At 42.4% G+C, this 10,659-nt stretch overlaps 1 protein-coding gene across 1 annotated transcript; it reads right to left on the bottom strand.

Moving 5' to 3' along the window:
• Window positions 1–2,486: 2,486 nt before the first annotated feature.
• LOC129329161 (putative protein-lysine deacylase ABHD14B) lies at window positions 2,487–10,659 on the bottom strand. The gene is made up of 4 exons (XM_054978601.1): window positions 10,545–10,659; window positions 7,673–7,908; window positions 6,238–6,479; window positions 2,487–4,002 (listed from the first exon to the last, which is right to left on the bottom strand). The coding sequence occupies exons 2-4, from the start codon at window positions 7,878–7,880 to the stop codon at window positions 3,820–3,822; spliced, it is 633 nt and encodes a 210-aa protein (XP_054834576.1). The 5' UTR covers window positions 7,881–7,908; window positions 10,545–10,659; the 3' UTR covers window positions 2,487–3,819.

Consider the following 10,659-nt stretch of genomic DNA (forward strand, 5'->3'; position numbering starts at 1 on the left):
GCTCAGAATATTCCACATGTAGCAGCAAAAATGGGAAATAATCCCCCAGCGCCGTTTTGGCACAGGAAAAGGGCTGGAGGACAGGAGCTCTTCCTCCCCCTGTGGCAGTGTTCTGAGGCTGCTTGAGTTCTTCTTTATTCTTAAAAAGCCATTCTCCACAGCGGCTGTGTCGCAGCAGGGAACTTAAGTTGGGTCCAGGAAACCTAGAACCAACTTTTTAAAAACTCGAACACGTAGTTTGATATTAAGATGGAGGAGAGGATCATGCAAGTTGGTTTGGGTCCCCACTGGGAGAAAAGGAAGGGCATAAATGAAACACACGTTTAAAAGCTGGTATTAAAATTCGCACGAACAACAGAATGGCCCTCTAAATTTTGGATTCATTCAGGTAGGAGGTATTTCACTGAGGCCGCCCAAAATTCCAATTACCTTGATGTGGTTTGTCAGTTTCAGCACTGACCTACTGAACATGGATCTGCCTGAGCTCATTCCCCCCCTTCGCTTGAGTGTAGTCAATCCCAGGGCTTTAGATCCCAGATATAGAAAGAGGTTTCTGCCTGTGTCGGAATGATTCCTGAGGCCTGGTCAAATCCTTGCCAGCAAATCCTCTGCCTAATAGGATAAAGTCCAGTGTTCGACAGCCTTCCCAGCCCTCATCTAGTCAGTGTGCTGTGTGATGATTAGAGTCCTCCTCCATACTTCTTATGGCTGGTCCCATCTGCTTGGCCTCCATCTACAGAAAAGCAGTTCAAAGAGAGCAGGCCAGGTGGCTGATTTTAATGTGCTTCTCCCACATCTGTTCACCTTGGTCATTAAGTTAGTAATCCCCTGGGCATTTAAAGGATTCAATTTCTGCAGCAACTCCAGTGAGCTGGCATTTTTCTCTTAAACTACAGAAAAACTAGATGATCTAATCTTCTCTCTCAGAGAGTAATACAAAATGGGAAAAGACAGTGTGCTGATGATACAGGAAAGGTGCTGAGCAGAAGGCATCTGCTCTGCTATAGCTAATGTGAAAGTAACTTGGAAGATAAATTCACAGTGTGACAATGAGATATCAGAGAAATCCACTTTTCTCCAGCACCCACTCCTGTGGTTTGCCTTAATTCTGCTTGTAACATCATGAACACCCTCTGGCACAAGTAATGCCAGAGTTCTGTGGCATAGAGATTAGAATATTGAACTAGAATCTGGGAGATTCAGGTTCAAATACCACATTCTGCCATGAAACTGACTAGGTGACCTTAAGCGAGCTATTCTCTCTCAAGCAAAACAGCCTCACTAGGTTGTTAAAGGAAGACCTATCTATGCTACTCTGAACTCCTCATAGGAAGGACAGAATAAAAATGTAATAGAAAGATAATTGCATATAAAATGGACCCATTTCCTTGCCCAGCATTTCAAATACATCCTTTATGAAGCCCATTTTAATTATTTATTTAGTTACTTCATTTATACTCAGCTTTTCCCCCCACTGGGGATCCATAGTGGTTTACATCATTCTCCTCGCTTCTATTTTATTCTCACAACAGGTATCTGAAGAAATGAGCTGTGACTCATGAAAGCTCATACCTTACCACCAATTTTGTTAGTCTTATAGGTGCTACTGGACTCTTGTTCTTTTCGACTGTCACAACCTTGTGAGGGGTTTAGGCTCGCCCAGCCAGCTCTCCTGGTAGAACGGGGAAATCATCCTGATATCTAATTCGAACTCAAATATTTACTAATACAACACGTCTAATTCCTTTTAAGCCAGAAGTAATGTTGTTGAATTTCTTTCAAAATACAGGTATACCCCAGTTAAGACTTAACCAAATAGCATTTTTATGTGCCACAGCCTGCTTAGTCATTGCAGCAACTTGGAAGAGCAGTAAACTGCCTTTGTGACCTGATTGGTACAAGAAGATATGGGACATATTTGTAATGAAGAAAATTCTAGATCAACAAAGGCATATCGAGTCAGATTAATGTATCTCTGATTTTGCTGAAACATGGCAACCTGTAATTGACTTTATAGCAAGAAATGAGGCAACATTTCACTTCACCCACCCCAAACAGTTCGTACTTTTATGATGTAGATATATTGCTAGCTCCAGAGGAGTTAGCCGTGTTAGTCTGTTATAGCAAAATAGTAAAGAATCTAGCAGCACCTTTAAGACTAACCAACTTTATTGTAATACAAGCTTTCAAGAGCCACAGCTCTCTTTGTCAGATGCATCTGACAAAGAGAGCTGTGGCGCTCGAAAGCTTATACAACAATAAACTTGGTTAATCTTAAAGGTGCTACTGGACTCTTTACTATATTGTTAGCTGTAGTTCTACCCATGACTGTAAATTTAGTTGACCCATTGTTCTTTAATTACTTACTAATTCTTGTGTATACTTTAACATTTAGTGTCTTTCAGTGTTTTGATTTCTGATGTAAGTTGTTTTTAAGACGTTATTGTACAATTTTTCTGTTTTAATAACGTTTATTTAAAGCTAAAAAAAGAGAAAAAATCGGGTTTTATTTGATCACAAAATATTTTGATGAAGAATAAATTATTCAGCAGGAACTAACCTGGATTCTCTGCCATATATATAACCTACTATCCTGTACCGCTGATTTAATTCATTTTCTTCTCCAGATTTATTTTTATAAGTCTCCCTGTATTAACCCAACAGACCCTTTGATTCTGTCCAAGAAGGGTTTGAGTATGAAGCAGCAAAGGAACAGTCTCCTTTCTGTTTTGAAGTGGATTAGCAACGCTTCTCCTCCAGAGTGCCCTGACCTTTCCCTTTCTTTGGCAGGACTACAGAGGGTTTCGTCTGCTCTTTTCTCTATTTTTGCAATGCAGTCAAACAGTACTCAGATGTGTCCCATTAACCAGTCATTACACATCTAAGTGTCAATTAGACAACTGTCTAATTTACACCATGCAAGACAATGATCACAGTAACCATGAAATCCAAGAGTATCACAGAGAAATCGGTCACAAGTCTTGGACGGCCCAGGCCGCAGAAGGAGAATCTGTCCCTGAACTTATATGCACTGTTGAGTAACTCAGGAAGGGACAATCTAGGAGATGTTAAGAATTCTGTCACACAAAACTATGCTCTCTAAAGTCAGTGAGGGTGAAGTCAGCATGAGCTTCACTGATGGTTGTTCATCACAATCCAAAACACTGGGCAGCCCCTGCTGGCTCTTAGTTTCAGACTTACACAGTTTTACTGCCTCACAGCAAGAAGGTTCTGACACAGAGGTGCATACGAAGAATACAGTAGGGATACTGCTGAAGCTTCTGTCATTGAGGGAAAAGTGGGTCAGGAGATGAGAGGCAAAGGCCAGGGTGACTTGCTCTGGAAGCCTGTTCAGTTGGGGAAATATACCCTGGTCTGTCTTCATCTCACCAATCTTGTCTATTATAAAAGTAAATTAAAAAGAGAGAAACAAGCCACAATCATGGGTGAAAGGTGGGAACAAGGAAGAGGTTGATTGCATGGCTAGCAAAATCACAGCACTGGTCCTAATGGACGTAGGGAACAAATCCTAGCATGTTAATATGAAAACATGTGACCTAAAGCATCTCATGGACAAGAGAGACAACACTACACTCCATCAGCCTATGAAGTTAAGCAACAGGCACATTTTGGATGTAACATCATGCATTTCTCAGCTGCTTAGTTCTGGGATTATTGAATAGTCTAGAAAGGCTGCTGACCAAATTGGAGAGGGAAGGGGGGAGAGAGAGAGATTCCAATCATCTGGAAAGATGTACCAAAGAGACAGACATGGAAGTGACTGGTGATGGCCCAGAGGATGCAGAACTAGTTTATTCTTCACTCTAAGCTCTTCAGGAAGTTTAGCAGACCAAAGTGCCACTCTTCTGGCTTGTCAAGGTAACAAGCATGGCCTGCCCCTTCCATCCGCATCACTGTGTGATTGGGCAAGTTCTTCAAGTTGTTCAGGCTGACTTCCCCCAGCTGGACATCCTGGTCTCCATATACGATGAGTGTTGGTGTCTAGTGTGAGAAAGAAGAGAAGTCAACTGGTGTCAAATCTACAAAAAAAGTATGTCCTGCTCAGGTGCTACCAGTATAAAAGAACTCAAGTGGGATGACAGAGCAAAGGTTACCTTCTTGCTGGCAAGTTTCACTGACTGGACACCATCTAAAACAGGTAAAGTGCGCCTTGGGGTGCTCCTCATAGTGCCATTTCTTTAGATTGGATTACAGGATTACAGTTATGCAGGGGAAATGCCCATCTAGTAAAGAAGCCATGCAGCTGCCAGCTCTCTGTCTAATATATTGGAAGTTTAGCAGCTGGAAAAGTCTCAGCATATATCCAAATAGTTATGTGGGACAAAATATCGAACCCGTTCATAGAAGAAACATTTCTTGTACTGGTTTCCTCTATGTCCATAAGGCAGATCATGGTGAGTGCAAAACCAACAATGGCCCACCGCAGAAAAAGCAAAAAGATACCTACATTTTGCAGCTCTTGATTCGCTCACTTCCCTCCAAACTTGCCCTCTTTGCCTTACAACTGATTGCTTAGTGCTTACCTCTGTTAATGTTATAAACACATTAACTTTTGTGGCTTGGATCCCACCTAAAATTTCCTGCCATCCACACAGCATGGCTTCCGCCTTCCTCCTACAGCCCAAAATATCCCCTGAAATGCTCCTCCCATGGGGCAACGGACCCCCAGGAACAGCTCAGAGTGGGAGAGTCATAGATCTGCCACAGGAGTTAACAAAAATCATCCACCCTTCCATCCTTCAAACTTTTAGGCAGGCTTCAGGCCATTGGCATGTATCCTGTCTTAGGTTAGAGGAAATTCCTTCAGCATGATATGTCTTCCTGCAGCCTAAGTGGCTCTTCCACTGGGCAAGGATCCTTAGGATGGAGGAAGGCTTCAAACTTTGCTCAGTGGAGTTGTAGGATACATTTAATACTTTCCCAGTTGTAATACAACAGGAAATATCCTTCCAAGGAGGAGGGGACCTCTTCAGTATCTGCAGAGGTTCCAGGATCTCTGCAGCAGAGATATTCAGGACTCACAGAAGTACAGGGAATTCTTATTGTTGTCAAAGCTATTGCTTTGCCATGTCACACTGGCTAAAAAAAGTTTGCAGGTCACATTTGCAAGGGCAATGGCATATACAGGAGACTGATATTAGGAAGAGGCTAAAGTCCAAAGGCCAGGAATCTGGAGAAGGGTCAGATCATGTGCTCTACATCAGCAAGAATCATTATAAGGTAGTAATACACAATCACACTGGGATGGGTTGAGATCAGCATGCATCATACCTATCAGTGGCCAGGTAATTGCATCAAAATGCACATTTAATCCCAGATTGAAGCATTGTTGATCAGACAAAAAGGGAGTAGTCATGACTGTGCTGTCCTATAACATGCACTGCTTGGTTGTATAAGAAGATCTGACATGCTGAAAATGAAATGAGTGCATCTGCAACTCCCCCTGTACCATGGAGACTGCAGTTTAGATAGGCCCATTGCTCATTCATAGCCTGATAATTGTAGCCCATTAAAGATGGAAGAACTAAGTGCATAAGAAAAGAACTTGCCACTACTCTCAGGTAACATTTCATACACATCACAGATGACAGAGAGATTAGTTATGCATTCTTATGAGTTAGGTAATGTCCAGATATTTACTGCAATTAGAATTCACATCTCTCTCCACCTCTAATGCTGCATTTTCTTATGACTAAAGAAGCAGACCCTCCTTGCTGAAGCAAACAGCAGGGGAATTTACATCACCAGTCCAGTAATGGGGAGAGGCCTGTCATAGCAATGCTCACATTTCCATGGCTCCTCAAAAAAAGGGAATAATGAAAGAATTCCTGCATCCCACTCTCCTCACATCCTCCAGCAGTCCTTAAGATACTACAGCTAACCAGTAAAAAGAGAAACATTCTACAAGGGCTTCCTTGTTTGTTTATGTCAGTAAATAGGCCTGGATATAGTCCTGTTTTGCCTTTTCCAAAGTGTCTGACAATGAAGAGGTGGGCAGTGCCCTCTAGTGCTCAGCTGGGAAACCCCTATTGTATTACAAATCTGAGTCTGTTTACTGTCACAGGCTGCCACCTGTTCAGTTTACCTCATGCTATTCTGAAGTGTCTGCAACTTATCTCAGTTGCCTTCCAGTTTCCCTAATTACCATTAATTGAAATAAAATCTGTTCCTACTTTAACCTTAGAATCCCTCTCCAAGCCTAGCTGGCAGACCTACTTTGACAGCAGCGTACTGTGTGGCTGGGAACTTTTCTGTGCAGATGGGTGCCACCGGGATATAGGCCTTGAGCAGCTCATTGTGCTGGAAGAGGAATGGAAGTGAATACATCCCGCTGAGAGATGGGCTGATGACCACAGCTTGGTCTAACAGAAGGCCTTCAAATACAGACTTCAAGAAACTGCTGGGTGCTGGCTCTCCAACAGGAGCTGGAGCAGTTGCCTCTTTGGAATTACCCAGTCCTACACCACAAGAAAGAAGACAGTAGATGAACAACTACAATAAACTTCATATAGAGGTTCAAAGGCAGAAACCATCTGGTGACAAATAGTAATATGTTTTGCAGTGGAATAGTCCCCAAGGAATGAGAGAATCCAGAAGAAGCAAAGTGCCATTAACATTATTTGTCACTCAACAAGCCTCAGAATAACTGGATTGTGGTTCTGGCTCTAGAAATGGCAATTCCACATGCTACACTTTTAGGTCCAAGTATGAACATGAATGTCAGAAAAGGCCAGCACGGTCCAAGGGTACATAATAATGCATTATTAAAATTAAGCAGGCCCCAGACTGGTTAATGCTTAAATCAAAGACTGCCTGGGAGCCCCATGTAAATCCCAATATGATTTCCAAAGGAAATGCAAGATATAAGCACAATGAATAAATACAAATCAAGCACATTATGATGGTGCATGAAGCTCAGCAAAAAATCCTGCAATGCAAATATAAATATCGGGATGCTGGCTATTCCAAGCACAGAAAAAGTAAGGCTCTGGGTCCATCTCACATTTTACACTGGCAGGTACCCTACTACTGTTGGCTCCTAACAGGTTGTGTTATCTGCACGTGAGCCTGAACAGATTGTCATTCTGGATCAAATGCAATAGGCTTGTCTTCATCCTTCATAGCTAACAAGAAACCATCTTCTACAAACTACATTGTTTAAGGCCATAAGTAGGCCTGTTTTGCCTCTTCAAAGGTGTCCAAGATGAAGAGGAGGCATATCCTCCATTGGTCAACAAATCCTTTCCAGTTTTACAGCCTGTTGAATGTTATCACTGATGTCAGACTGTTCAGTTTTGCTAGCTGAGGCAAAATGGGGCTGATGCATCTCTTCCACAAGGAGCATTGCTGTTTTGGAGGGCCTAGCAGGGGAAAGGTGGGGGAGGAGGGATCCACTGCCAAGAGTGGCAAGGCCAGACCTAGAGCTACAGGAGAGAAACAGTAAACAGCCATGCTGTGGAGGTTACATTGGATAGGAGGGAACATAGTCCTTGGTTCTGATAAGACATCTAAGAGTTATGAACAATTTTATTAGAAGGTGTTGTAACAAAAAAGACGAGGAGAGGGTGAGGAGATAGGCAAAAGGATTTTGGGGGAACAAATTTTCTAAAATCTGAGCATTGAAGTGATCTCCTGAGCCACTGAAACATACCTGGTAGGTCAATAGCTACAGCACGGTATCCAGCTTCAGCCAGTTTTGACAAAGTGTGCAGGTTGAGCCAAGTCTCTGATGAAAAACGAATGCCATGCAGCAGCAAGACAGAGAGACGAGGGGCCTGCTGAACTGGCTTGGCTTGTCGGTAGAACAGAGTCTGTCCACCCACTGTTATGGTACTCTCAGTTAGTTGTGTGGCAGCCATTGCTTGAGGACTGTGTTTTCCAGGAAATCTGAAGGGAAGTGCAACAAAGAAGAAAAATGAGATAGAAAATTAAAAAGTGGAAAAGACTCGGACTGCCAGCTACTTTGAGAGGGAGAAACTGGATTCTTGCATCTCATACTATGAATACATAGTACTAGTTCTCAGGGTCAGTTCTTCATTTTACATTTTGAACTCAAGGATGGAGCACTGCATTTACAAAATACACACAGCTCTTTGTTTAAAGTGAAGGACGTGTAAAATGCACAGCAGTCCCTTTAAAACAGATAGAAATAAAGAAATAATAACAATAACAACATTCGATTTTTATACCGCCCTTCAGGACAACTTAATGCCCACTCAGAGCAGTTTACAAGGTATGTTGTTATTATCCCCACAACAAACACCCTGTGAGGTGGGTGGGGCTGAGAGAGCTCCAGAGAACTGTGACTAGCCCAAGGTCACCCAGCTGGCTAGTCGGGAATCAAACCCGGCTCTCCAGATTAGAGTCCCGCGCTCTTAACCACTACACCAAACTGGCTGGATCCCCAGTTCTGAATATTTTGAAGAAATGTGTGCCAATTTCTAAAGGCACATTATTTTTGCTGCATGTATTTTGTACCTGGATATCAACCCTCAAGACCAAAAATATGGATGTGAACTGCTTGTGAAGAGGCTGGATTGAGGTCCATGCAAATGGCACTAGAAAATCAGAATGTAAAAAGAAGTTTTACTTTATTTCAAACATGTTCTGAGGCATCCCCCCCTTAAAATAAGAAGACATTTATTGGAATTGTGGGATCTGAAGCATGGAATGCTGGTGGGGCTTTGCTTCCTCTCACGGTGAGATCTTTTTCATTTTACAATGCTCTTGCTGATGTTTCATCTCCCAGAACTTGTACCAGATGTAGGGGAGGCACTGGACGGCTTTCTGGACAATAGTTTAATTTTCCTACTGTCATGAAACAATTGCTGGATGTGACCAAGAAAGTCATTCAAGATACCTTTGCACACATAAACAGGGCTAGCCCAGCCTGGCCACAAAGAGAGACTAGCGGCCTAGAAGCTAGCAACCTTAGGAGGAGCATAAACAATAGGGTTATACAGTTGTATTGCCCTGTGTAGATTAGAAGAGCCATCTAACTCATATCAATACATACAATGTACCAAGGCCCAGGTGCAGGGAGTATGTGAGAATGGCAGGGATGTTTAACTTCATAGAGGCTGGCAACATTATTCAAGGATAATTGCAGTGGTGGAGGGATAGACAACTATTGTTAAGAGAAGGTTCTGAAACTCTACAAATATGACTGGCGATTCCAGAGCGTCTTCTTAGAAGGGACTTCTTGCCTGTGACCTTCATATCTTTCTGTAAGATACTTTTGGGGGCTCATATAATTGCTCTCTTTTAATGATCTATGTACTTATAATGGATGGTATAATTTTCTGTTGGTTGAGTTGATATTAAGAATGCTAAATAATTATTTTTTAGTAATAAAGGCTTAAAATGGAAGCAGAGACTCCATAATTGTATTACTTGTGTACAATACCAGGTAACGAACATAGAAGTCTGGCCTCTGTGTGACCACATGTTCTTGTGGAGTTCAGAAATGAAATGACATTCACTGAATGAGAGAGGAAAGCTACCCACATCATTCTTCAGCTGCCCAGGTTGCTATAAACCATCATGTATGCTGAATACAAATAAGTGATGGTCTGGTTGTGAATGGACCATTACAGTCATGAAAGTTCTATCGCCTTCACAAAAAATGCTTTTCAATGGAGTCAGCTTCCACCCTCACCTACCAGTAAGCAAGTACAAGAGAAATCAAGCCGTTCTCTCAGTACCATGCAGCAAGGAACAGATGCCAAGTTTGTTACAATATGTAGTTAGGGCAAGAGGACTTCAAGTACGGAGCAGGTGATCTGTGGGGCTCCACGGTGTAAAACCAACAAAACTGGTTTGCACCATTAGTTTGCCTGGCATCATGTGACCAATTAGAAGACCACATTTCAGCAGCTGCAGATTGTATTTCCATGAAAAAGCATAACATAGAGTTCAGGGAAATGCATGTGAATTCTGGGGGCTTAAACCTTCTCCTTTCAATACAATCCTAAACAGACTGACCACTAAAGTCAATGGGCTCAGAAGAATAGCACTGTTAATTACACACACAGATTGAGAACTCAGCCCAAATTTAATAGTGCTCTATATACCTAGTGACCGGGAAAGCAGAATGCAATTGCCCAGGCAAGATTTCATAACACACGGCAGCTTTCCTATGTGTACTTACGCAGGAGTATGTCCTATTGCAGAGGACCGTTCTGTACCAGTGAAATCTTAGTAACATTTTCTTGGTAGTAAGTCTTCTTGAGTAGGACCCTAAGCGGCCTACTCAGAAGTAAGTGCCATTTTATTGCAACCCAATTGCTTCTGGGAAAAGACAAGAATCAACTAGCTCTGTAGGAAAGAAGGTCACTCAGATTGTGGCACCTCCATTTTAGACCAATTGTGGCGGGGGACAGGTGAACCGAGCAGTTTTCTGTCACGGCCAATTCATCAGAATGAACAACTTTTTGGAATGCAGGCCGGGAGAAGGAAAGAAGTAGCAAGAAAATCCCACTGAAGAAAAAAGGTGGAAAGTGAAAGCGTTAGGAATGTGCTACCTGATGGAGAGAGATCGCAAAACGAACACTGGACGATTTGCAGTTTCTTGGAGCTTCCGGGGTCCAAAGGATCTGAAGGAAACGTTAAGAGAGAAAGGACAATAAAAATAAATGA

Source organism: Eublepharis macularius, chromosome 4, assembly GCF_028583425.1.
Source record: "Eublepharis macularius isolate TG4126 chromosome 4, MPM_Emac_v1.0, whole genome shotgun sequence".
NCBI lineage: Eukaryota > Metazoa > Chordata > Lepidosauria > Squamata > Eublepharidae > Eublepharis > Eublepharis macularius.

Coding starts and splice junctions, on each gene's coding strand:
- LOC129329161 (XM_054978601.1), bottom strand. CDS start 7,880: ATGGCTGCCACACAACTAACTGAGAGTACCATAACAGTGGGTGGACAG. Junction 6,480..7,672: donor TGTAGCTATTGACCTACCAG/GTATGTTTCAGT, acceptor CTTGTGGTGTAG/GACTGGGTAATTCCAAAGAG. Junction 4,003..6,237: donor CACAGTACGCTGCTGTCAAA/GTAGGTCTGCCA, acceptor TTCTCACACTAG/ACACCAACACTCATCGTATA.